Source organism: Symphalangus syndactylus, chromosome 24, assembly GCF_028878055.3.
Source record: "Symphalangus syndactylus isolate Jambi chromosome 24, NHGRI_mSymSyn1-v2.1_pri, whole genome shotgun sequence".
Lineage (NCBI taxonomy): Eukaryota > Metazoa > Chordata > Mammalia > Primates > Hylobatidae > Symphalangus > Symphalangus syndactylus.
The window spans coordinates 51,163,717-51,191,370 of NC_072446.2; the positions used below are offsets into that span (position 1 = coordinate 51,163,717).

General features: G+C 50.6%; 1 protein-coding gene across 5 annotated transcripts in view; it reads left to right on the top strand.

Moving 5' to 3' along the window:
- The window catches only part of ACSS1 (acyl-CoA synthetase short chain family member 1), a 55,049-nt gene that overhangs the window by 15,356 nt on the left and 12,039 nt on the right, over positions 1 to 27,654 (top strand). For 4 of the 5 annotated variants that reach the window (XM_055265662.2, XM_063633454.1, XM_055265660.2 and 1 more), the window contains exons 3-7: positions 14,823 to 15,022; positions 22,238 to 22,413; positions 22,785 to 22,937; positions 24,328 to 24,475; positions 25,718 to 25,855. In XM_055265662.2, coding sequence (XP_055121637.2) covers positions 14,823 to 15,022; positions 22,238 to 22,413; positions 22,785 to 22,937; positions 24,328 to 24,475; positions 25,718 to 25,855 — 815 coding nt within the window. Of the gene's footprint in view, positions 1 to 13,075; positions 13,415 to 14,822; positions 15,023 to 22,237; positions 22,414 to 22,784; positions 22,938 to 24,327; positions 24,476 to 25,717; positions 25,856 to 27,654 lie in introns of those variants that run through there. The other variant, XM_055265661.2, reaches the window with a different exon arrangement.

Consider the following 27,654-nt stretch of genomic DNA (forward strand, 5'->3'; position numbering starts at 1 on the left):
CCTGGCCGTTCACCCTAGGGAGAGGGAGCTGTCACACACTCCAGCTGTGGTGGGGCGGGGACTGACCCTGGGGCCACCTCTCTGAGAGGCTTGTTTCTGTTGTCAGCCCTGGATGTCTTCAAACACAGCCATTTAGGGGGGTCACAGAAGTGTCTGGTCCCTTGGGGGGAGCAGGAAGCAGGAAGTCCTGTCACAGACACTTAGGTGGAGAAGGCTTTGTGGAGGGTTGAGTTTTGAGAGGCAGAGAAAGGGGAAGTGTGGTGAAGGCAGGAGCGGGGGACTGGTGAGGACACGGCACGGGGAGGGGCCAGGGTCTAGGAACTGGTGGAGGCGGGAGGCTGTGCCCTGTCCAACTTGACCCTGGCTGTAGACCTAGAGCCTGTCACTCCACCTCTCCCACCCTTGGTTTTCTCGTTTGCAAAATGCAGTCACACTTCTCCTCCACTGGGCTGCTGGGGGTGGAGAGGGGCACGTGGCATGAAAACCAGAGGGGTGTCTGGAGGATGAGGGTCCATTTCAGCTGCAGGTCAGGGCCAGGTGAAGGAAGGCCAGCAAAGGGTTTCAGATTTGAAGAAGGGCAGGACATGGGTGGCCCTGTGGCCGCTGGGGCCGAGAGTGAGTGGGTGGTGATTTCAGGGGTGACGGTACTAAGTGGGACTTTGCCTGGGAGGACACGTGCATCAGCTAAAATGTGCCCCCTCCCCATGTCCCTAGTGGATGACCCTTGCCCCTTGCTCTCCTGCTCACCTCCCAAGTTAATTACCCTAATGAGCACACTCCCTTATTAAAACATCAGGGCAGCTGGGGAGGATCCTAACTCAAGGGAGGCTGTGGGGGGAACAGCCTCGCTGACCCGTGTGTGACACAGCGGCTGTTGTGGAAGGCAAACTCGGTGTGGTCTGTGGGGTTCCCCGGGTGGGGTGAGGCGTGGAGTCCCGGCCTAGCTGCCCCACCTGAAAGGAGGGCGCCTGGGCAGCCTCTGAGACTCGGGCTGGGACGCTTGGTCTGGAATCCGCATGCTACAGCCAGAATCTGGTAGGAACCCATGTTACTTGGGACGGGCTGTTTTTGAAGCAGCATCCACCTTTCCTCCAGCCCCAGGCTGCGGCTGCTGCCACTGGAATATTTGGGGTCTTCCTACGCACACTGCCCATGCTCCCTTGCATTCTCCTGGGTGCTGAGGTCCTGGCACGTCATAGTTTAGAAAGGCCCCATCTTCAGACTGCAGTGCAGCGACCCACACTGAGGGCGTTTGTGTCCACAGAGACCTCTTTGATGGGGACGGGACCTTTCTGAGAATTCTCTGGGGCACAGCGTGCCGAGGTTTAACTCGAAGGGCACACATATGAGCAAATGCCTGCTGTGGAGCTGGATCCCGGCTTTTGTGACCCCTTGCTACCATGCAGGGGCCTTTGGGGACGGCCCAGTTCTGGGACGGGAAGGAAGAGCTGGCCGAGGGGAGGGGTGGGAGCTAGCGGGTGATGGTGAGGAGGTGGGGGAGGGGGCGTGGGCTGGTGGGGGCACAGTCTCCCTAGGGGGAGGGCCATGCCTGGAGATGAGTCTGCGAGGACCAGGACACGGCTTTGTGGCCTCTGTTTTGCATTTTCCCTCCTGCTTCTGCAGGCACTAGGCAGGGGGTAAGTGACTCCCAAATTTGCTGTGGGCTGCACTGTGGGGTCCTTTGGTCCTGCCTGTGTCCAGTCCCCACCAGCACAGTGTGGGCAGCACAGAGGCCAGTGGGTGAAACCTTCTCACCTGCCCAGAACTGCAGGTCAGCTCAGCTCACCCCCATCCCTTCCCCATGAGGGGGGCTACATCTTCATTCCCAAGTTCCTGCCCTTGACACTGCCTCCTCCCCTGCTAGGCAGACACAGAGTGAAGGTGTCACCGTGGGTTAGATGTGGGGTCCGGTGCATGGAATGGAAACCAAAACCCATTCAGTAGTGAGTGTGCCCCTGTAGCAGGGTGCCCAGTGCAGCCCTGGGTAGGGGACGGCAGTGGGGTGAGGATGGACTAGACATCCCAGCTGGCCCAGGAACCCCTACTTCCTGGTAACAGGCCTGCACACAAGGCCTTGGATGGATGGGGCACCAGCCCTCCATCCTCCTCAAGTCACCTGGTGTCTCCTCCGTGTCCAGTCTTGCCTTGCCACTCTTACACTGCCTCCGTGGGTCTGACTTTGGGCAGGAGCTGACACCAAGGTTCTCAGTTCATATTAATGTTTGCCTGGGACCCTGATTTTTAAAGCTGGGGACTCTGGTATCAATAGAGCTTTAGGAACTTGGGAGTTCATGCAGCTGAAAAGGTCCCCCAGCTCTGGCTGTGGTGGATGTATTGAAGAGTCTATAGTCCCATCAGAAGTGGAGTTCAGGTGTGAATGGGACCCCTGGGCTCTGCGGCTGAGGCTTCTGGCCCTTCACACAACTCAAAATAAACATTGTCCTGGTATGCCCAGGCTGAACTCCGCTGCATGCAGACAGGATGCCCTGTTGCTGGCCAGGGCCATATCTTCCAGGTGTCTGGGGCCTCAGAGGACCAGCAGACACTCATCAGACACTGGCACCAGCTGAGGCTTAAGGGGCTCATGCCAGAGGACTCCAGGACCCCTTGTGCAGGGTTCAGGGACTGAAGGCTGGCTGCCAGAGGAGGTAGGGTAAAAGGCTGTGGAGTTACTGGCGCCGGGACAGGGGGTGGTGGCACGGTGCTGCTGGCCTGTTGGAACAGGGGCCTCCCCTGTCATTCTTTCTCCTGACCCTCCCCATGGCTGTCTTGACCTCATCTGAACATGGTGACAGTAGGGGGTCGGGATGGGTGGGGGCTTGACAATTTCCCACCAACAAATCCAGTCTAGTTCCCCTGAGAAGCCTGGAGAGAGGTTTCAGGGCCATTGGCAGGTATGGTGAATGTGTCCGCCCCATTTGGGCCAGCATAGTCCCACTCTCCCTGCTGGTTCTGCGTGGACGAAGCCTTTAGCGGAACAGCCTCGACCAAGAGAGGGAGGCCATGTGGACAGGGAATTCAGAAGTGGTCATGTGGGATCTTCTCAGACATGAACGTCTTCAGGAAGTCCTCGTGGTCTCCAAACATGCCAGGGAAATCGCCAGGCAGCTTTAGCAACTGTGTCACTCTGGTTGGAATTTACAGCTGTGATTTCCAGCTGCAGGCCATGCCTCGGAGTCCCCTGGGGAGGGTTTCTAGTGAGACAGTACCCAGGCCTTGCTTGGGCCATTCTGAGTTTCTGGGAAGGCCCTGGGAATCTGTATTTGAAAATGCATCCCCGGGAATGCTGCCGCAATGGCTTGTCAGAAATCTGTCAGGATTCACTGTTCTTTTAAGTGGAAAGGGTGTTTGGGCAGGGTGCTTCCAAATCCCTGGGAGGTAGGAGGAGCAGCCTCTGGAAGGACCCTCAGCTCCGACCTCTGGCACAATCAGAAGGGCCTCCAGAGACCTCACTGGCACTGCTGAGTTTCCAAACACACTGCTGCAGCTTCAGTCCAGGGCTCAGGAAACCACCGTTGCTGCTGGTTTACCTGTGTCTTGGCACCCTCACAGCGAGCGGGACTGCCCCAGGAAACCCAGCATCCTCTAGTCACTCTGCACAGCAGCAGAGCAGCAGCACGCCTTGCAGCCGCTCCCATGCGCAGCTGTCTGATGCAAGCTGATTCACAGGCAGAACCTCGGGAGCAAGGGTGACTCTGGTGGAGGATGCCAGGCTGGCGTGGATGGGGAGGGAGAAGACGCTGTGGTGACCACAGGCAATTCTAGGCCAGCAGGTGGGTTGTGGAACCTGACTGGGCTGACACCTGGGCTCCACAACCCACTGTTAGGGCAGGAGGATCCCACCTGTACCTTCTGAGATCCCAGGCCACTCGAATGGAGCCTGGCGTCCTTCCTCCTCATGCAGGTGACCAAACCCTCAAAGTCACTCCAGTGTGCAAAGGCCTTTGGCCACCACAGCTGTTCAAAATCTGCTGTAACTAACAGGCTCTGGTCTTCACCCTGATGTATTTATTCCACCCACGGTGGCCCATCTCATGTGGATTCCCTGCAGGCCAGCCCATTTTCAACACGAACAGTCTTCTATCTTCACATTAGAAACCCATTAGTTTTTTGGGCTTCACAACTAAATTGTGGGACAGTTTTCCAGGCTAACATTTTGTATGGTTTCTGGCATGTTTTCCCGGTGCGAATGGGGCCACTTTTGTGGAAGGGCTCCCCTCCCAAAGGGGTATTCAGCCTGGTGGGGATTCCAGCATCCCTGGGGTAGTGCCTTTGAACAGGGATGAGCTGCAAGGCCATGTGCGGTGGCCTGGGGAAAAGGGCTGCCGTGGAGAGTCTGTGGGCGTGCTCTCAGCCCATGGTCTTATGCCCGGGAGTATGGTGCCATCTGTGGAAGCCCAGCCCTGAGCTTATGCAGACCCTCCATGCCATCTTAAACCCAGGGTCAGAGGGACTGTGGCCTGGAGGTCACACGGGGTGGACTGAAAAAGCTGCATGCTTTCGCTCCTCCCCTTCCTTCCAAATTAACAGTTTTTTTTTTTTTTTTTTTTGAGACGGAGTCTTGCTCTGTCACCCAGGCTGGAGTACAGTGGCGCGATCTCGGCTCACTGAAAGCTCTGCCTCCCAGGTTCACGCCATTCTCCTGCCTCAGCCTCCCAAGTAGCTGGGACTACAGGCACCCACCACCACGCCCAGCTAATTTTTTGTATTTTTAATAGAGACGGGGTCTCATCGTGTTAGCCAGGATGGTCTCGATCTCCTGACCTCGTGATCCGCCCGCCTTGGCCTCCCAAAGTGCTGGGATTACAGACATGAGCCACCGAGCCCGGCCAAATTAAAAGGTTTTTATTAGCAATTACTTATCATTAAATGAATAATTATTAAATAAAAGGAATGAAATCATAAATTATTAACAATTATTGTTTTATAAAGGGGAAAATTAGTTCCAGTGAACTTTAAGGGTGGCCTGGGATAGGGCATCTGGGCAGCTTCTGGGGTGTGGCTGCAAAGAGAGAGGAGGAGGCTGCCCCTGGGGCTGGGTGGTTTGGGTGTTGGGGCTGCAGGCTTCCAGGCTGGGGCTGGTGTCGAACGGGCTCTGTGGAGCAGTTGTGTGTGCATATCTTCCTTGTCCAGTCAGTGCTATCAGGAGCCGAAAATCAGCGGTGGAAATATTTGCACCGTGATCATTGGCGAATGTTACAAGTCAGGGCTTCTTTTGCTGAGAAACTGGTTGCTATCCAGCACAGCACTGGGGAGCAGGAGCCTCCTGTTCTTTGGAGGAGTTTGATGCTTCTCTAGGCTGCTGCCAAGAGGCAGGGAAAGTCGCCGGGCCCGAAGCAGGTATGCCAAGCAGCTGTGCTCTCTGGATTTCCACCTGTGTGGCTGTGTCTGCGAACTTCCCCTCCAGGGCTTACTCTCCTCCAGGTGTTAATCTGGAATGTTGTGTGGACTCCCAGGAAAGCCTGATAAATAGAAGGACCCCCAACCTGCGTCCAGGCTCTGGAGCGTTCTGTGTGAAGTTGGCTGCCCTGTGTTGTGCTGTGTCTGTGGCAGCCGAATGGGCTCTGGCAGAGCCACTCGGAGAGGCGGAACAGAGGGCATGTGGGGTGTGCAAACCTGGAGTGGGACCTGAGAAATCTCCTGTGGTTTTTTTTTAACCACAGGGGAAAGTGAATGTTTACAGAATGTTAAAACCTACGTCCCTTTCCAAATTCCACAAGGGAAAGGACTCACTTCTGTGGCTTTCTCCCAGGAGGTAAACAAGTCTGTCCAGCCAGGGATGAATGTTCTGCCAGGGCACCAGCTGTTCTCGGGGCTGGCTTCCAGGACTTCAGTCCCCCAGTGTGCTCTTGTCCTGGGCTGCCAGCCTGTAGGAGCCTCCAAAGTTCTTCAGGCATTGACACCTGGTTCCCGCAGTCATGTGAGCTGGGCTTTCTGTATGGAAGGGAAAGAACTTCCTTTCCAGAGACAAGACTTTGGGCCAAAGGCCAAGTGCTGAGGATGAAGGGAAAACCAGGCGTTAACAGGAATGAGGACAGAGCTTCTCTGGAGTCTGGCCTGGTACTTTCGTCCTACGAGGCTTTCTTAGAAGCTGACTGCATCCTGGGCTCTGGTCAGAGGAGAAAATAAAAACTAAGGATGTGGGACTTGACCTGGCTGTGCCTGGGGAGGCATGCCCTGGGCAGGTGGCCCTGAACACTGAATGATGAAGGAAAACGCCGCTCCACACCCACCCTTGGCCCTGTCCTCCATTCTGGGGACAAGAAGAAAGGCTCGATTGAACCCCCATGAGTGTGGGGACTTTGGGCACTTCTCTTGCTAACTTTCCCTTTTGAATGAGAATCAGCCTCAGGTTCATTCTTAGAATAAATTTATATTAAAAAAGTGAACTAACTCAGAAAAATGTTACATGAATAATTATAGCATTGGCAGATGGCAAATCTTTTGAAGTTTGGGAGCCTTTGCGATAGGAGTGGTTCTGATACTGAGGAGCTGGCTGACAGCAAGGCCCCTGGAGCTGGGCCTGGGTTTGAATCCTGCCCTGACTCCTTCAGCTGCATAGCCTTGAGAAAGTGGCTCAACTTCTCTATGCCTCAATTTCCTCATCACGAAAGTGAAGAAGGGAAGGGGAGCTCGGAGCCTATGGGCTGTTGTGAGAGTTAAGTGGGTTCTCCATGGGAACCTGCTCCGTGGGAGCAGCCCTGGGTACAGGATACTTGCTTGATAGCTGTTCTATCCTTGTTCCATGGGATGGGGCTGTGAACTGAGGGTGGGGTGAGGGCAAGTGGGAGGAGGGGCAGGGGAGGGAATACCCCCTGGATGCTGAGGAGGTAGGAGGCCATGGGCCTGGAGAGGAGGTTTCCTGGGCTCGCAGTGGCAGGCAGTCATGGCTGGAGAAGCTTGGGTAGCCAGCAGGGGGGCAGTGACAGGATAACATGGCAGATGGTGGTAGGCTGTGCAGAGCATGTGGGGTGGACCTGCCTTCCCTCTGGCCTTTTGGAAGCACAGGCCTCGGGCTGAGTGCCTGGAACCCCCAGACTGGCAGCAACCCCAACTGTAGGAGGCTCTGCATCCTTCTCAGATCTACTCCCGCCCTCAGCACCCGCCTTGGGGGCATGGAGCAGGCAGGCTGTGCAGGTGAGGGCTTCCTGCAAGGCATTCACACAGCTGAGGTGCATGTGCCCTGAGCCGGTGACATGGAGACTGCAGCTTCCATAAGGCAAACCAGCGTTTTGCACCTGCCCTCCTGAGAAGGAGGTGCCTGAGGTGCCCGCCTTTCTTAAAGGTCCATTAGTGTTCAATAATTCTCCTTTTCCCATGTCTTGTATTTTCTGCAGTCATTATGGCCGCTGTTTACAAGTCACCTTCAAAGGTGCCTGCAACTTCTTATTTGGTCTCCACGACCACCTTGGTAGTGGGTCCTATTATTAGGCCATTTCACAGATGAGACAATACAGGCCCCAGTGGTGTGGGGGGCTGCGCTGGGAAGCCTGCTTTCTGATCAGTCGTTGTTTGGCCTCCCGTGAGACTCCTGAGTGATAAACTTGCAGGTTCAGTACTTTCCATAGAGTCTAGCAAAAACCTCAGGGAAGAGACTTTCATTTTCCATAAGGAATTTGGAACACACGTAGCTTTAGTGATCTTGTTACTGGCTGAGCTGGCATCACTACTAGCAACTCAGCTCATGTCTCCTGGGGGCCCTTGCTGTGCCTGGGCCTGCCTTGGCCCAGGGGACCATTCATGTTCAAGTGCAGCTGCCACTTTATGTTTTCATGGCAGCTTCTCTTTGCTAAATGTCACGGTCATGACACCAAATAATGACGTGAGAAATTTCATACTTGGTGTATGAGCCCTGCTAGCTGACTTCCTGGTCTTCTGTTCTCTCAGTGGTAGTAAAGAGCAGAGTGAGCAAATCTTACCACCATTGAATGACAGTCGGTGGGTACAGTAATGTCAGGGCCAGAGGAGGCTGCCAGGAGGGAAGGAGTCTTTTCCCCAGGCCTGGGTCCATGAGACGTGAGCTGGCCATCCATGCTTTGCGCGGCCTTCCACGCTCCTCCTGTGTGAGAAGGGGTCAGCCTTGCCAGGCTTCCCTTCCCTAAGGCTGATCCTTTCTTCTCTTACTACCTCTACCTTCCTGACACAGCATGCTGAAGAAAATATCAAATTCTAGAGACAGCATAGGAATGTCCTTTCAAGTTTTGGATCTAGACCATGGAGTTGAACTTCCCCAGCCCCCGTCAGCACCGGTGCTTGGAGAGAAGTGACTGAGCCCGAGGAAATGCTTTGTGTCTGTCAGAGGCCTTCACGTATCAAGACAATTACCTGGGTTTACTTCTCTTATTGGCAGAAGAAAATGAAACGTTTCTGTAGGCTGGTTTCTCAGAGGGGGGTCCTTCCCATTTGCTTCTCAGAGCAGCAGCACATTTTCATGCCAGCGTGATGCAAGGTGACAGCAGCCTAGCCCCTCAGGGGAAGGAGGACACAGGGTGTCTGCAGGGTGGGTGTCGCTCTTGGCTGAGGTCCTTCCCACTTCATGCTCACCTGCTGTGCCCATTTGCTCAACAAATATTTATTGAGTACCTTATATGAGCTAGGTGGATGCCAGGAGGAAGGCAATAAGCAAAACCCACATCTCTACCCAAGCAGACCTTGTACTTGATGGACAATAAAGAAGTCTGTGAGCTAGTGTTTATTTCGTGAATACTGAGTGCCAGAATAATTGTAGGCAATAAGCAATCATGCATTCTTAATTTCTTTCCCTCTTTCTTTCTTCTTTTTTTTTTTGACAGAGTCTAGCTCTGTCACCCAGGCTGCAGTGCAGTGGTGGGATCTCAGCTCACTGCAATCTCCACCTCCCGGGTTCAAGCGATTCTCCTGCCTCAGCCTCCCAAGTAGCTGGGATTCAGACATGCAGCACCACGCCCAGCTAATTTCTGTATTTTTAGTAGACACAGGGTTTTGCTATGGTTGGCCAGGCTGGTCTTGAACTCCTGACCTCAAGTGATCTGCCTGCCTCAGCCTCCCAAAATGCTGGGATTACAGCTGTGAGTCACTATGACCAGCCTCAATTTGTTTATTTCTTCAACACGGCAGCACACACAGGACTTACTTACCCTGGGCCTTCATCAGGAAATGTCTAGGAGAAAAAGACACTTTCAATATTAACCGTGACGAAACTAGGTCTGATTGAAAGATAGATAAAAAAATAAATACCGGTGTATTTCTTCCTCTCTTTTCTCTGAACTCTGTTTCCAGCTGTTTCCTGTTTTGGACTAATTTTAAATTCTGAGGCGTGGGATGGGGGGCAGGGGTGCATTTGTACCATCTGAGTTCAGGCAGTTATCATGTTGGTCACAATTACTTGCAGTCAGATTGTATCTTTAGCATTGGATAAAAGTTATTCCCAATTGATGTTAAGAGTTGGTAATAAGTCTTCTTCCTTCCCCAAGGCCAGTCAGCGTTTTCCTAGTGTTAAGCACCAGAAACACAAGGCCAAATTTGTATTTTTGTGCACATCATTTGCATACGTCCGCACCAAAAGCTTGACCCGGCAGAGTACATTGCAGACAAACTTAAATATCCTGCTCAGTACCTGAACAACAAGTGTTATATTTCTTCTTGGACTTAAAAGTAAAACTCTAACTCATTTTAGTGACTCAGAAAGCTGCATGTCCCCGTGCTTTGGAAACCCACTAGGGTGCTACATAAGAGGATCCTGCAGGTAGTGAGGAAGCCACTGTTTCCTGCAACTGTAGCCCAAGGCACCAGTCACTGAGTGGCTGCATTATCTTTCTGATACAGAAACAGTAGCATTTCGGTTTGTGGAAGTCTGAGAAATTATGAATATCCAAAAACATGCTTTCAAATGTTCCTGAGTACTTGGAATGGCAGGATCACTTACTTGAATAACATTTATTTTTCAATGATTTGAAGACCTAGGTTTGCTGACCATATTTTCCAATAATATATGTCTGGAGGATATTGCTAATGAAAAAAGAGAGTTTAAACTTAAAAATCCAGGCTTCAAAAATCGGCTGGGTGTGGTGGCTCATGCCTGTAATTCCAGCACTTTGGGAGGCCAAGGCCGGTGGATCACTTGAGGTCAGGAGTTCGGGACCAGCCTGGCCAACATGGTGAAACTCGTCTCTACTAAAAATACAAAAATTAGCTGGGTGTGGTGGGGCACGCCTGCAGTCCCAGCTACTCAGGAGGCTGAGGCAGGAGAATCTCTTGAACCTGGGAGGTGGAGGTTGCAGTGAGCGGAGATGGCACCACTGCACTCCAGCCTGGGTGACAGAGCAAGACTCTATCTCAAAAAAAAAAAAAAAAAAAAAAGTCAGCTGGAGAGATGGGGAGAAATTGAGATAGAATTGGATTGGGATAAATGGAAAGCCTGCTTTAAAAAAACACAAAACATTTCCACGGCCATAATATGAGAAAGCCCTAGTTAAAGGGCATCTGTTACATGTATTAGGAGTTGGGAGGGTGCAGGTTAGTGACCTCATGTTGAATTTGAGCCACCTGTCAGGTATTTTAAAAATGCATATGATCGGCCGGGTGCAGTGGCTCATGCTTGTAATCCCAGCACTTTGGGAGGCCGAGGCAGGTGGATCACGAGGTCAGGAGATCGAGATCATCCTGGTGAACACTGTGAAACCCCGTCTCTACTAAAAATACAAAAAAATTAGCCGGGCATGGTGGCGGGCGCCTGTAGTCCTAGCTACTCGGGGGGCTGAGGCAGGAGAATGGCATGAATCCAGGGCGCGGAGCTTGCAGCCAGTGGAGATTGTGCCACTGCACTCCAGCCTGGGCAACAGAGGGAGACTCCATCTCAAAAACAAAACAAAACAAAACAAAACAAAACAAAACAAAACAAAACAAAAAATCCATATGGTCGGCCTGGCGCGGTGGTGGCTCATGCCTGTAATCCCAGCACTTTGGGAGGCCGAGGTGGGTTGATCACCTGAGGTCGGGAGTTCAAGACCAGCCTGACCAACATGGAGAAACCCTGTCTCTACTAAAAATACAAAATTAGCTGGGCATGGTGGTGCATGCCTGTAATCCCAACTACTCGGGAGGCTGAACCTGGGAGGTGGAGGTTGCGGTGAGCCGAGATTGCGCCATTGCACTCCAGCCTGGGCAACAAGAGCGAAACTCCACCTCAAAAAAAAAAAAAAAAAAAAAAAAAAAAAGAAAACATGGTTAAATATAGAATTGAGGTCAAGGGTCTGGGTACCCACATTCAGCTCTGGGCAGGCACCATGAGAATGTGGGGATCCATTTGGAAGTCTGGGGGTGTCTACTGAGATTGAGTGCCATTATGGAGGGCTGGACCAGAGAACCTGGGGGAGGAAAAGCTTCCAAGAGGACGAGGGGCGGGGAGTATTCAGGAATTTGAAGGGCTGTCATTGAGAAATTAGATTTATTCTGGGAAGCTTTAAAGGTCGGAGGTAGGACTAAGGGGTGGAGTTTGAAGAGCTGTAAATCTTGGTCCAATTTTTGGTAGACTGTTTCCCTATTAAAGTGACAGAGAGGTGGCCCCATGAGGTGAGCTCTGGCAGTATGATGTTTAAGCAGAGGCTGGGCTGCTGTAGGCCAGAATGTGGCTGCCAGATTTCAGAACCCCAAGGAGGCTGCACCGCCTGACGTCCAAGGATCCTTTCCACTTCAAGGTTTATGACCTTGGCAGAGAAAATAGGAGGGGAGAGAGCTCTGAGATTTACCTGGATCAAATCCTTCATCAGAAACCCTCTTCTGGACTCAGCAGCAAGAATGTGAGACTCACCAGACCCTGCTTCAGCTCTTGGGCCCATGTTGAGGCCCCTCAGTCTTCCAAGGAAACCTGGTCTCTAGACCCTCCCTGGAGGCTGTCGTTTAGCTGTCCAGCTCCAATGACTGGGTGACTTCTGCCCCTATAGGGAAAATCCACTCTTCTTTCTGCCCCAGTCCTCCTCCCAACAGCCAATCTATCTAGAAAGGACTCCCTGCTGCCCTTCCCTGCCACCCGCAGTGGCTGTACCACCAAGCTGAGCTGCTCAGCGCCCTGCACACCTTCAAATGTGCCGTCATTTCCTCATCGGAGCTGTGCCCCTGGAGGACACTCTCCCTGTCAATTCCTTTCTCCAATGCAAACACCCCACTCACTCCCAAGGTGCCTAGAATGGGATTTTTAACATCTCAGGCATTCACTGAAGTGAGTTAGCTGATTTTTGCCATTTTAGAAAACGATTTCAAACAAAGATTTCTTCGAGTTTCCATCTGATGGGAAAGACGATAGCTACTGAATGTTTGGCAGAGTTCCAAGTCAGTCTTGCTTTTTATTAATACTTGTGACAGCTGTACAAGGTGGAGGGTGCTTGCTGTTTCTCAGATGGTCACATGGGAGCTCAGAAAGATAAGCTCCCATGCCTAGGCGCTACTACAGAAAGCTACCCCAGGCCTTTGTGTAGGGACAGTCCAGTGTCATTTCTTGGCTTCAGATTGCTGCCCTCCGTCTGCAGAACAGGGACTGAATTTCATCGCCATTTACTGGTGAGCGTACATTCAAGCCTTCATCTCTCGTAGCAGCGAGGCTTAAGCTCTCAGAGCTATGAAAACGGAATCTGGCCGAAGATGTTGAGTGACTCTTCCCTGCTATTGACCACGGCTCCCTCTTCAGCCGGTCACAGGCCACCCCAGCCTCCTCCCTGGAGTAGCAGGAGTGTTTCTGAGCCCTAGATTCTGTAGAGCTTGGTGCTGGGGGTTTTCCGGGGGAGTGTTCTGTCTTTTATCATAAACCTTGGCAAGGGGTGGGTGGCACGCCACTGAAAGGCGCCTTTGTCCTCCTTCTGAAAGCCTGAACGGAAAACGATGAAATCCCACAGAAGAGGCCGCTGGAGCCAGGCTGGGCAGGCGTGCTGGCTGCGGGGAGAACTGCGGGCTGGCCTTGCGATCTGGTTCTCATGTGGTCCCCTCTGCAGATGGCCTTGGGAAGAAACAAAGGCCTCCTTGAGCCCCTGCCTGTGATGCGGACAGCTCATTTTCATTCTGCTGTGGTTTTCTGGGTGGCCTCGTTGAGCTTCACTGTTCTCGGGAGCCCTTTCCTTGACTACCCTTTGAACAGAGGAGAGCTATGCAAATACGCTGCAAGGGGCCTTGCGAGCCCGAGGAGGGTCTGCTTTCTGGGCCCCTGCAGAGGGCAGGGGTCGCGGGCTGGTGGCATGCCCCGCCCAGAGAGAAAGGGCCTTGGCTTCCCCTCATTCTTGCTTCTGTGTTAGCTCTTTTTATTGCAAATAACTAATTAAAGTCAGTACAGCAAGAGTGGGAAAATGGTTAATGCAATTGCCAGGTCCAGATTCAGAGGGAAGAGGCGCCGAAAGGAAAGACAACCTCGGGATCGCTTCCACTTCCTCCACTTCCCGCTGCATGACCGGCAAGTTGGCGGCTCTCGCCTGCTCCCAGTTTTCCCGGAGTTGAGTATGGTTGACTCTGACTGGACCAGGTTGGGTCACGTGTCAGCCCTGAGCCAATCAGCTTGCCCAGAGAGATGCTGCACCCTGATTGGCGGGTGAACCTGGTGATAGGCTCCAGCGTGGCCAGAGAAGAAGGGCACGCGCACTTCATAGACATAGGCGACGTGGTGGACGACATGGGGGCTGGGCGGGGATGCTGCTCACCCACCTTGTGCCCAGTGCTTTCCCTTCCCCTTGTCCATGGTCCCCTAGCTTGGGGAGAAAGCAGGGTGCTTGCTCTACCCGCCAGTGCTGTCTCGGGGCTGCAGGGAGATGTGGCTGTCCTGCGTGCGGCCTTCACTCCCGACTCACTGTGGCTTTGCAGAGCTGGGGTCCGCCCTATCTGGGCTTGGGGGCCTGCTCCCTGAGAGCGTTGTTTGGTGCCCCTCGACTGCGTTGATTCAGAAATCTGGGACCTGTCATTTCTTGACTAAATGTCTTATGAGATCAGTCTTTCTTTTGGAGGCAAACATTTTCAGAAGTTTTGGAACCGTGGTGATCTATGCCTCAGACACTTGTGGTCCCTGAGAAGCTGCTGCTGGAAAAAGGGGTCCCCATCCAGATCCCAGGAGAGGGTTCTTGGATCTTGCCAGGAAGGAATCCAAGGCGAGTGGCAGAGCGCAGTGAAAAGAGACAGTTTACCGAAAGCCTCTCAGTTACATAGTAGGGCGTCCTCAGCAAGAGGAGGAATGCCTCTGTTTTGTTTTTTTCTTATATAGGAGTCTTATCTATGTAAAAGCTAAGCTATGTCTCCCTGCGGGTAGGCTGACAAAGTGACATTTATTACTCTGTTGATTGAAATAAAGCTATCCTTGGCATTTTAGTGCATAAGTACATCAAAGCATGCCTATAATCATCTTAAAAGCATATGTTATGCAATATTGGGGCATCTGGACATTCTGTTGTTGCAAGTTTGTCTTTGCAGGTATTAAGCTGCTTCCTCAGCTGTAAACATCTTATGACTGTGGGTCATGACTGGCAAGGAATGTGCCTTGCTAGTTTTAAGATGGAATTGATTTTAAAATGTTGTCACCATGGCTCCCCTACGCTCCTGTTCCCCTAACAAAACCCTGCCATAAGTGGACTTAAGGATAGCCTTGTCACCCTAGCAATGTGGCAGTGAATCTCTGCCAATAGCAATCTACAAATGTCAAAAACTTTTCTTTTTCTGGAAAAGTACTTTCCATGCATCAAGTATTCAAGTGCCTGTTATCCTGGCACTGGGCTGGGTGTATATGACATAAAATTTGCAGTATTGCTCCACCCCCAGACTGCTCTGCGTTTTGGCCCTCTTCCATCTCTGATGGCTTTCTCTTCCCTGTGCTGCAGGGAACTGCTGGAGACCACGTGCCGCCTGGCCAACACACTGAAGACGCATGGAGTCCACCGTGGGGACCGTGTTGCCATCTACATGCCCGTGTCCCCATTGGCTGTGGCAGCAATGCTGGCCTGTGCCAGGATCGGAGCTGTCCACACAGTCATCTTTGCTGGCTTCAGTGCGGAGTCCTTGGCTGGGAGGATCAATGATGGTGAGGAGATGGGCATGGGGAGGGAGGAACCCTGGAGTTCCCTGATCCTTGTTCCTGGGGGCCTGGCAATCGGTGTAGAGACCATCAGAGTGCAGACATTAATAAAATGTTTCACAGACAAATGACAGACCGTACTAGGGACAGGCACATGGCCGAATGAGAATTTGTTCTGTGGGCTGAGAGCTGAGTGCATTGGATTTAGCCAGGTGAAAAAGGGAGAGTTCCAGCTGGAGGAACAGCAGAGGCAGAGGCCAAGTGGAGGAGGAGCGCAGCATGAGGGCCTAGTGGAGGCCGGTGTAGTGCAGCAGGAGGGAAGTGTGGAGGTGGGATGAGGCTGGAGATGCACAGGGAAGGTCCCGCAGGTCAACAACTGGAAGGCTTCTATCCTGAGGAGCGAAGGGGTGGACGATTTTTGGGGATCTGGAGTCAGGTGAAGGGGGTCTTTCTGTCTGCATGTGGGTCAGTGTGTTTTGGACACTGTGCAGAACAATAACTTCCTTGTTTTCCTGTTGTCAAAGGACTGAGTGTCTGGATGGTGGCCCTATGTCCATGCAGTCTGATCTCTGCTCCTTGCTGTCTCCTAGAGGAAGTCCCCTGAGCTGGCTTCGCAAGGCAGGTGCCAGGTTCTAGGGGCCATTGAGAATTCTTGTGTCTCATAGAAAATAGAACTAATGGGTAGAGTTCTCAGACTCCTGTTGACCTCCCTCTGTATAAAAGGCTGGGAAGCCCTTCTGCTTCCTTTCAGTTTCTTCCCCCACGTTCAAGGGTGAGGCTGCCACCTCTTTCTCTTTTTCTTCCTCTCTCTAGAACTCTGTAATACCAACTGTGTACCAGGCACTGTTCTAAGCACTCTGCAAAGGTTATGTCCTTTAATTTACTTAGTCTTCATAAGTATTTTATGCAATAGTACTATTATTATCCCCCTCCCCTAAAATTACTGTTGTAACCATCTTAAAGTGTACAATTCAGTCACATTAAGCACATTCACAGTGTTATGCAGTCATCATCAGTATCTAGTACCTGAAGTTTCTCATCACTCAAAATGTACACTTTACACCCATTAAGCAGACATTCTCCATTCATCCATGTTGTGGCATGTATCGGTATTTCATATTTTCAATAGGTGAATAATATGCATTCATTAATTGATGGCCATTTGGGTTGTTTCCATTTTTTGGCTATTGTGAGTAGAGCTGTTATGAATGTTCATGTATAGGAACACCTGTTTTTAATTTTGGGGGTATATACCTATGAGTGGGCTTGCTGACTCATGTGGTAATTCCATGTTTAACTTATCAAAGAACTGTAAAACTGTTTTGCTAAGGAGATGCACCATTTTACATTTCCACTAATAGTGTATGCGGGCTCCAGTTTCTCTGCATCTTGTTGTTTTTCACTTTAAAAAATAATAGCCATCATAGTAAGAATGAAGTGGTATCTCATTGTCGTTTTGATTTGCATTTCCCTAATGACTAATAATATTGAACATCTTTTATGTACTTGTTGCCATTTGTATGTTTTCATTGGAAAAAGCATACTTAAGCTGTTTGCCCATATTTTAATTGCTTGTTTATCTTTTTATTGTTGAGTATGTAAGTTACTTATATATTCTGAATATTAGACCTTTATCAGATATATGATTTGCAAATATTCTCCCATTCTGTGGGTTGTCTTTTCACTTTCTCAATAGTAAACTTTGGTGTATAAAAGTTTTAAATTTTAATGAAGTCTAATTTATCTATTTTTTATTTTGTCGCTTGTGTCTTTGCTGTATTATTTGAGAAAACATTGCCAAATCTAATGCTGTGAAGATTTTTTTCCTATGTTTTCTTTTTTTTTCTTTCTTTCTTTTTTTTTTTTTTTTGAGATGGATTCTTGCTCTGTCGCCAGGTTGGAGTGCAGTGGCATGATCTCAGCTCACTGCAACCTCCGCCTCCTAGGTTCAAGTGATTCTCCTGCCTCAGCCTCCCAAGTAGCTGGGATTACAGGCACGTGCCACTGCACCCAGCTAATTTTTGTAGTTTTAGTAGAAACAGGTTTCACCATGTTGACCAGGATGGTCTCGATCTCTTGACCTCGTGATCCGCCCACCTCAGCCTCCCTGTTCGTATATTTTCTTCAAAGAGTTTAAGTTTTACCTTTTTACATGTAGATCTTTAATTTTGAGTTGATTTTTGTACAGGGTGTGAGGTAAGGGTCCAGTTTCATTCTTTGTCCTATGGCTATCCAGTGGTCCCAGCGCCATTGTTGAAGAGGCTGTTCTTTTCCCTGTTAAATGGACTTGGTACTCTTGTTGAAAATTATTTTCCACACATATGGTCAAATTATTCCACACATATGGTCAAATTATTTTCAACAATTATTTGACCATATGTGTGAGGGATAATTTCTGGGCTCTCTATCTTATTCCATTTATCCATATGATTACCTATGTATCTATTGTTATCTCAGTATCAAACTTTTTTGACCCTGTAGCTTTGTAAGTTTTGAAAACAGGAAGTGTGAGTCTCCCAACTTTGTTCTTCTTTTTTCAAGATTGTTTCGGCTCTTCTGAGTTTCTTGTATTTTCATAGAAATTTTAGGATTAGCTTTTCCATTTCTGCAAAAAAAGATGTTGGGATTTTGATTGCATTCAATCTGTAGAAAAATTGGAAGGTATTCCCATATTGACAATATTAATCCACAAACATGGGATATCTTTCCATTCATTTAGGTATTTTAAAATTTCTTTCAGCTATATTTTGTAGTATTCAGTGTACAAGTCTTGCATATCCTAGGCTAAATTTATTCCTAAGTATTTTACTCTTTTATGAATTTTTATAAATGGAATTGTTTTCCTAATTTCCTTTACAGATTTTTCATTGCTAATATATAGAGATACAGCTCATTTTTGCATAGTGATCTTGTATCTTGCAAATTTAATGATTTATTAGCTCTAATAAATAGTTTTTTTGTGGATTCATTAGGATTTATACATATTAGATCATGTCATCTGTGAATAGAGATAGTTTTACTTCTTTTCCAATTTGGATGTCTTTTATTTCTTTCTTTCTTTCTTTTTTTTTTTTTTTGCCTGATCACTCTGGCAACAACTTCGTTTACAATGTTGAATTGCAGTGGTAAAAAGTGGGCATCCTTGTTTTGTTCCTGATCTTAGGGGGAAGGCTTCAGTCTTTTACCATTAATATGATGTTAGCTGTGAGTTTTCAGATGCTCTTTACCAATTAAGTTCCCTTCTATTCCTAGTTTTAAGTGTTTGATCATCAAATGGTATTGGATTTTGTCAAATGCTTGTTCTGCGTCAATTGAGATGTGTTTTTTCCTTCATTGTAGTAGTGTGATGTATTACAGTGATTGATTGTTGCATGTTGAACCACCCTTCCTTTCCTAGGGTAAGTCCTGATTGGTCATGGTGTATTCTGTTAATATACTGCCGGATACAGTTTGCTAGCATTTTGTGGAAGAGTTTTGCATCATTGTTTATATGAGATATTTGTCTATAGTTTTCTTTTTTGTAGTAATCTTTGTCTGGCTTTAGTATCAGGGTAATGCAGGCCTCATAAAATGAATTTGAAAGTATCTCCTTCTCTTCAATTTTTTGGAAGAGTTTGAGAAGGATTGGTGCTAATTCTTTAAATATTTCATAGAATTCACCAGTGAAGTCATCTGGTTCTGGTCTTTAGAAAGGGAAGAAGATGGGTAAACTGAGACGCAGAGAGTTTAAGTGACTTACCTAAGGTCACATACCTAGTAAGTGACAGAGCCAGGAGTTGAACACAGACATTCTGCTGCCACAGTTGATGCTTTCGGCATTATGCTAAGCTGCCCCTTTCCTCTCTTGCTGGTGTGGCCATGGTCACCCAGTGCTTCTGTTAAGATTGTTTGAAACAAGCAATAGCAGTTGACTGTTGGTGACTTCAGCATGTGGGGATTTAGTAGCTGGTTGCTGGGGCAGCTCCCAGAACCTCAGTATTCCTAAACAACTAAGCATGCGAGGGCAGGGGCCAGGACTCTGTCCTGAAGAGGACTCTGCCCTGATATCCTTCAGCCTTTTTGTGCAGCTCTGCAGGTGCCAGGTTCCTGGGGACAAGATTCTGTCGAGATGGGTATCTGTGTCCTCTTGGGTCAATGAGGGGCTGTTTTGGTTTTCTATTGCTGTGTCACAAACTACTCCCAAACTTAGTGCTTAATACAACTGAAAACAATAAGTTTTAGTATTCTATTTCATGGGTCTGTGGGACAGGAATCAGATGGGGACAGGGGAATGGCTGTTTTCTGCTCCATGACATCTGGGACATTAGTCAGGTTGACTTGAAGGGTTGGGGACTGGCGGGGCTGTCTTTCTCTCCATGTGGCCTCTCCACGTGGCTGACTTGGGCTTCCTTATAGCCTTGCAGCTTCAGCAGTCAGGCTTGTCACATGGCAGCACATGGCTCCAAGAGGAAGGAAATAGCAACTGCCAGTGTCCTACAGGCCAGGCTGGCACAGGCCTGGCATCACTCTTGCCTTACTAGATTGGCCAAACCAGTCCGTGGCCATTCCAGATTCAAGGGGAGGAGACCTGGATCCTGCTTCTCTATAAGAGCAGGTGAAAGAAGGTAGAGCCATCTTCAGTTGGCCACTGAGAGGTGGGTGCATATTGTGAGTCTGACCGCCAGGCTCTCACATGTCTGGGCAGCCACCTCAGTCAGCAGGCGCAGTCCCAGAGTTCAGTCCCCTGGCCTGGCTTCCAGGCTTGGACCATCCCTCTTTATTTGTCTTCCCTCTTGCTTCTGGCTGCTTGAGGAGTGGAGAGTGTTGCAGGGGAGGGTAGAGGTCAGGAGAATGGCTTTGAGAGAGACTATGGGGGTAGAATAATGACCCACTCAGATGGCCACACTGTAATCCCCCAGAAGCTGTGCTATGTCACTTGCATGGTGAAAGGACTTTGCACATATGAATAAGGCAATAGGATATCCAGGTGGTCTACATCTAATCCCACAGCCTTTAATTCACAGAACTTGCTCCAACTAGAGGCAGAGGAAGTGAAGCAGAAGGGGAGGTCAGAGAGATTCAAAGCAACTTTACCCTCCGTTGTTGGCTTTGAAGATAAACAGGGCCACGAACCAGGGCAGGTGGTGGCTGTTGCCGCTGAGAATGACCCCTGGCTGACAGTCGGCAAGGAAAGGGCGACCTTAATCCCACAGTTGTGTGGAACTGAGATCTGCCAACCACTGAAATGGCCTGGAGGTGGATGCTCCCCCAGAGCCACCACATAGGAGCCAGCCCTGTCCTTGACTTTGGCCTTGTGAGACTGTAAGCAGAGAACCCTGCCAAGCCTGTCCAGACGACAGAACTGTGAGCTAAAAATGAGTGTTTTGAGCTACTAAGTTTGTGGTCATTTGTTAAGGAAGCAGCAGAAAATGAACGCTGATGCTGGTGCCTGCTCAAAACCAGGGAGGGAAAATCGAATCCTCCCAGAGTGGCACGTGGTTCCTGCCAGCACCCGTGCTGTGGCCCAGCCTTGGAGGGCGCCAGTGGGCCAGACATGCTCATGGTGCTCGGAAGCTCCTGGGTACCTCCTAGAGGCCTCTCCTGGAGAGCCTATTGGGCAGGGAGGCCGTGGACAGGTGCGAGTCAGGAGTGAGGTGTGTGCCTCGGGAGGCGGGAAAGGAACTGCCTGCTGTGTAGTGTGACTTCAACATGTTGCATGGGCTGGGGTCATTGTTTCGTGAGAGATCCTGCCTCCCATGAGCTTTCTTTGCCTCCCATCCCCTTGAGAAAGGTTCATTCCTTCCTGCTGGTCCATCTCCCTTCCTTGCCCATAGGGGCTCACCTGGACCAACCCCTGCTTGGGGATGCAGGTCTGGAAAGTCTCTGATAGGCTCCACCCAACTGACTTGGTTTCCCCAGGTGAGCTATCGCTGAGGCTTGAAGGGCAAAGAGTGTGTGTAGCCACGGCTCTTGGTGCCAGATGCAGGGGTGGCTGCATCTGGGCAGGTCTAGGGTATCTCTCTGACCCCTGGATGGCCCTGTGTGTGCTGGAAAATTCTCAGGGAACCCTCATGGCCATGACATCTCCAGGGCTCTTAGGAGGTGAAAGGGTGGGCATGTTGTGCAAAAGTGCTTTCAGATTTATTTAGGTAGGACTCTTCCAGAGGGGACATTGAGACCAGAGTCTATCTTGGAAGTGTGGTAGGGCAGTGGTGGCTTTGGACGGGAATGTGGCATACCTGCCTCAAATGGCTCCACGCAAAGGGCAGGGAGTTGCAGGATTTGTACCCCAACTATGGAGAGCCATTGGTTGAGGGTTCCCCAGCACTTCTGCCCATAGCTCTGCAAGAGGACTTTGGTGTGGAATGACTGAAAGGCCTAAGGGATGTGGGTGAGGCCCTGCCAGTCAGAGTCACAGCTGGGCATTTGTCCCAGGCTCTTCCTGAGGGGCCGTATAGTAACCCCCTGTGGCTGTGATCCCTCTGGGTCATCCCGCAATGGGGCACAGCATGGAGGACACCTCCTTTTCCTGGGGTCTTGAGGCCCATTGTGCGTGCACCCCTCTTCCCTGCTCTGGGCCTCCCCCTAGGTTAGCCATGGAAGCTAGGGTCCTCCTGGCTTCCCCCTGGGCCTGGCTGAGCACCATTGGTCATTGAAGAGCAGGTGTGGGATCAGGAGGGCCTTCTCCTGAAGGTGAGGAGGGCAGGCAGCTCCCAGTCATCCACTGGGGTGTAGTTCCTGATCTCTGGACAGTGAAGGCTCTTGGCCCACACAAGTCACTCTAGACAGGGCCTGGCCACATGGGACACCTTCGGGCTTGGCCTCTGGTTGTCCAGCTTTCTTGGTCTCTGCCTCTTGGTGTTTCTCTGTCACCTTGATTGCTGCAGGTGGCATGGTGGCCCCTTTCCTGGGGTTTGCTCCTGGGCAGACAGGAGAGAAAGGTGGAAGTCTTGTTGGGAAATTGTCTTTATGCTGCTGACTCAAGGAGGAAGAGTTGAGCTTCAAAGTAATTTATCTCTGGTTCCTTCCCCTTAGCCTCAGAACTGGACAAAGGCCTGGTGCTTCTTCATGGCACACAAAGGCTAGAGAGCAGGCAGCCCCTCACTTTTTCCACTGAGTCTTTTACTCAATATTGGATTGAGTTTCTCACACTCCTAGGCCGGGATGTCCTATGTGAGTCAGAGCTATGAGGGTTCAAGTCGGGAGGAGACTGATCAGAAATGTCTGTGTTGTCTCTGTTAGCCAAGTGCAAGGTGGTTATCACCTTCAACCAAGGACTCCGGGGTGGGCGCGTGGTGGAGCTGAAGAAAATAGTGGATGAGGCTGTGAAGCACTGCCCCACCGTGCAGCATGTCCTGGTGGCTCACAGGACAGACAGCAAGGTCCACATGGGGGATCTGGACGTCCCGCTGGAGCAGGTGGGTTACCTCGCTTTGCACAGTTTGAGGAGAGGTCATATCAAGTTAGCTGGCCCTGAGGCTTCTCGGGTTGCGGTTCTCAATTTGGGTTCCCTAGAGGTGCCCAGGGTTCCTCTGTGGTCTTTGGTGAGCTTGAGTCCTGACTGGGAAGATAAAACTCCGATACGACAAGCATGTTGGAACACTTACTGTAACACAAATGCTTGCACCCACCCTTTTGTTTTGTGTCCTTTCCACATTTGGAGTTGAACTTGGACAGGTCAGAGCAGGTGAATTCTGAATCCCATGTGTGGAGTCCTGCTGCAGAGGGGAGTGCTCTCTCAGAGAGGCTGAGTGCCCTCGGTGGGCTCTTTGTTTCTTCTCGCTGCCAGGAAATGGCCAAGGAGGACCCTGTGTGCGCCCCAGAGAGCATGGGCAGTGAGGACATGCTCTTCATGCTGTACACCTCAGGGAGCACCGGAATGCCCAAGGGCATCGTCCATACCCAGGCAGGCTACCTGCTGTATGCTGCCCTGACCCACAAGGTACAGGACTGTGTGGGCGGTGCTGGGCCCTTGGCAGGGCTCCAGGCAGGGGCAGGGCTGGAAATCCTCCTGGCTGCAGAGCGAGGCCTGTAGGTGTGAGAGGTCAGTGTTTCTTCTTGGCCTATTCGGGGCAGGGCCCCTTGAATCCTCCCACCCTACAGCTCCTCAGGGCCCTGGCTGCCTCAAGCCCCCACTGCACTGTCTGGAAACTCCCAGATAATCTGACCATGTAACATGGCAGCAGGACACTAAGGGCCACTTGCCCAAAGATTTTTAAAAACTCTTTTTAGAACAGATACAGAAAACCGCCCAAATTAAATGTGTAGCTTAATGAATTATTATAAGGCAAATGCCACTTTGATCAAGAAGTGGAAGGCCGCTGGTTTCTCAGAAGCCCCTTCCAGGCCCATGTGGCCACAGCCCCATCCAGCATGTCCTGATGCGTCTTGTGCCCCTGCCCTGTGTGTTTATTGTGATAATTTTGTGATCCATATGAGCATCCATGGGCACTGTAGCTTACTGTTGCCAATTAAAATATTGATTTTGTTTTGTTTCGTTTTGTTTTTTTCATGGAGTCTCACTCTGTTGTCCAGGATAGAGGGCAGTGGTGTGATCTCAGATCACTGCAACCTTTGCCTCCTGGGTTCAAGTGACTCTCCTGTCTCAGCTTTCTGAATAGCTGGGATTACAGGCACCTGCCACCACACCCTGCTAATTTTTTTTTGTATTTTTAGTAGAGACAGGGTTTTGCCATGTTGGCCAGGCTGGTCTTGAACTTCTGACCTCAAGTGATCTGCCCACCTTGGCCTCTCCAACTGCTGGAATTACAGGTGTGAGCCACCGTGTCCAGCCTAAAATATTGTTGATATGTCTTTTAAGTCTTTTTAAGCCTATGCTCCCCCATTTCCTTACACTTCGCCATTGTCATGTCCAGCCATTTTTCTCCGGTGTCCTTTGGTCTGGGTTGTGCCTGTTGTCCCTCTGCCACTGTGTTTCCTGCACATGGGCAGTTAGATCCTGAGATGGGATCAGGCTCCACTCAGCTGCTGTGGAAGAATAAAGGGGATTTGGATGTCTGTCCTCTCATGCTCCTCAAAGCTGATGATGCTTGATGCCATTCTTGGCCTTTTTTGCTTTTATTTTTTGTAGTTCTTAAGGGGTTTAAAAAAATCGTGGCATAAGGTAATCAAAAAGGTGTCCATGTGTTAAACATACAACTAGACGGACTCTGCAGTGTGCCCACCTGTCCTGCTGCTGGAGGCCATTTGAGGAGCCAGCTGCCTCTCACAGCTATGGACTGCAGCGTACGCATGCCCATTTCCTAGTGACCTGGTGTGAACATGGTGGGGTGGGGGGACAAGCTCCTGATGCTCCTTTCCTGTCTCTGCAGCTTGTGTTTGACCACCAGCCAGGTGACATCTTCGGCTGTGTGGCTGACATCGGCTGGATTACAGGACACAGCTACGTGGTGTATGGGCCTCTCTGCAATGGTGCCACCAGTGTCCTTTTTGAGAGCACCCCAGTTTATCCCGATGCTGGTAAGGATGGTGAACCCCGTTTGGGACCCCATGCTGGTGTCAGGGGAGACAGCCTGAGGCTTGAGGCTTGTGGAGAGGTTCATGGAAGGGGGACGCCTGGGCCCTGGTGAGGGTGTGGCTCTCCAGGTCCTGCTGTCAAAATGCCTGGTGGGGCCAGGCACTGGGTCTTCAGAAAGATCCGACGGGCAGCGGCAGGGAGTCTGACTTGGTGCTGGAGGACATCTCAAGGCCCCTGTTCCTGCACTCCTGCCCTCTGACTTAAACTGCCAGCCTCGGGCCATCGCTTTGGCATCCTTCTCACCTCTAGGCTGCTTGCCCAGATCCAGCCCTTTCTCGAGGCCAGGGCCAGCTGCCCGCCTCTTCTGTTTCCCCAGCCCTGCCCCCTGAGCCTTCAGGGCCATCCCTCAGACCATGTTATGCACGGCCTAGAACCATCTCCATTAAATTGAGATCACTTTGAAGTCAAGGTGATGTCTGGCTCCCTTGGGCATTGTCCTCCCACACAGCACAGTGTCTTCAAATATTTTCTCTAATGTAAGCAGATCATGGTGGCTCTGCCCAAAGGCTGCTGCCCCAGCATTCCATGGCGCTGACAACTGTGCATGGACTGTGTTATCACCTCCCAGTGCTCCATCCCTGCCTTCGGGGGCTGGGTGTGCTCAAGGAAGAAGTTGTAGGGACAAGACCAGGGATTAAGGGCCATGGCCCAGGTGCTGTCTCAGGCCACCACTTCAGCCCTTGGAAGCTCGGTGTCCCATGTGGAGAGGATGGTGTGGGTGGTGGGTTTACAGGAATCAGAGGTGTGCAGGCTGGGCACATGGCCCTGCTGCCTGTGACACATGCAGTGGCAGCTCTACCGTCACCAGGGGAAGCACCAGTCACCACTGTAGAGCCCGTGTAAGTGTGGCCGAGTGAAAGCTCTGTGTTAACGCTCCATGGGTTATTAAATCCACGTAGTATTGCCTTGAACTAGGCCATCACCCTAAGCCAGGTGAAGACTGTTCCTGAATGTGCTGCCCATGGATCTGGGGAGTGCTTGGAGGAGAGCGGCCATTGGGGACCTGTCCCATGGGGCTTCTTTCCATCTTTCACTGGCGGGGGTGGGGGGTTGGGGGGATCCCTTTTATATGGACATATGCGCGTCTGCACATGCCCAGCACTCAGGAAGTCTTGGCTGATCTCTGAGTTTAAAGTAAATCATGTCAGCTCTCCTGTTGACAGTGAATTTCGGCCTTTCTGTAGGACGGTACTGGGAGACAGTAGAGAGGTTGAAGATCAATCAGTTCTATGGCGCCCCAACGGCTGTCCGGCTGTTGCTGAAATACGGTGATGCCTGGGTGAAGAAGTACGATCGCTCCTCCCTGCGGACCCTGGGGTCAGGTGAGTGGCCTGCCCTGCAGCAGGAGACGGTGTGCTTGCCCTAGACCCTCAGAGCCAATACGGGCTTCAGCAGGACTCCAGTCATGAAGCTGCCTGGCTTTGTGTGTGTGAATTCATGCAATGCTAGACTGGATCTGGTAGAAAGCACCAGCACCTCTTCCCACCTGTAAGCCGCTCCCCAGAGCTGGCAGCAGTTACCAGTCTGGGGAACAACATTCCAGACATTTTCTGTGCCGTTGTTTCTGTGCCCAATTTCTGTAGCTTAATCTTCATTAGGAATACTTACCACTCAATAAGTTAAGGGCCAAGTCAGTTCTTTAGTGGCTGCATGGGATTTAATTGTATAACTTAGCTGGGTGTGGTGGCAAAGGCTGAGGTGGGAGGATTGCTTGAGCCCAGGAGTTTCAGGCTGCAGTGAACTAGGATTGCACCACTGCACTCCAGCCTGGTGACAGAGTGAGACTCAGTCATCTAAATAATAATAATAATAGTAGTATAACTACAGTTTGCTAAACACTGCCCCATAGTTGGACCTTTTGATTGTCTCCAAGTCCGTGGAGTGGATACCATCCTGCACTTTTGCTCTGCTGTTACTGTAGACATTTCCAGGCAGACAGTTCAAAGCTTAGACCTATTGGTAATGTTGATGAATATTGCCAAGTCACATGGAAACATTTTGGAAACGTGACGGTGGCATGGTTTCGACAGTATCAGCAGTGTCTGTCCTTCGGGCTGGTGCTGGGAGGGACTGGGTGCCGGTGACTGCTGTTCTCTCTCCTATCCCTGCCACATTTCATGTCTGCCTTGACATGTGTGGTCGTGCATGGTCAGCCACCTGCTTGGTGGCTTTTCACCAGGGAAGCATGCAGGGCAGTGACCATGGAAGAGTGTCCCATTCTGCCACATGCATCCTTGGGAAGGGAGCATGTACCACCCAGTGAACATGTGATTCCACTACTGCTGGGTGACCATGAGGCCATGTGGGCATCTGGGCCGCAGGCTGAGGGGCACAGCAGCTGGGGCTGTGCCCTGCAGAGCTCACCACTTGTTCCCAAATGTGAGATGGGGATGAGACCTACCTACAGGGTGGTGAGGATGCCACAGAGGGTCAGATGTGAGCCTTAGTGTAATGTGTAGCATGGAGATGATTAATGGGGAGAGCTCCTGAGGAATAACAGGCATCCAATGACTACTCCTCCTCTTTTCCCTTGTTTTCCCCATTAACAGTAAAAACCTTCTGTTTCTCAAAGAGCTTTCCAGATTAAAAAGCAGGAGGAGTTTGAATACTATTAATAAGAGCAAATACGTATTAAATGCCTTTATCTTCACATCAGTCCTTTGAGCAAACAGCAGATATTGCTTCACATTACAGAGAAGGAAGAGGAGGCACAGAGAGGTCAGAGAACCTGCCTGAGGTCACTCAGCAAGTAGGGCAGTCTGTGTTGAACCCAGCACTTGGTTCTAGAGTCCGTAAAACTCACTCTGCCCTCCACCTGATTGATGGGCTCTGTGCCCCCACCCTGTACCCTCAACAGGTCCTAGGGTCCTGGTTCACTCTGCTTCCCTTGCCATACTGTCCCCTCCACCTCTCAGAAAGAGTATGGGACTCCTTTCTAGATGGTGTATCTTAGTTTGCTTTGTGCTGCTGTAATAGAATACCCTGAAATTGGGTGATTTATCATGAACAGAAATTTATTGGTTCACATTTCTGGAGGCTGGGAAGTCCACATCAAGGTGTTGGCATCTGGTGAGGGCCTTCTTGCTGCATCGTCCCATGGTGGAAGGGCAAAGAGAGGGCG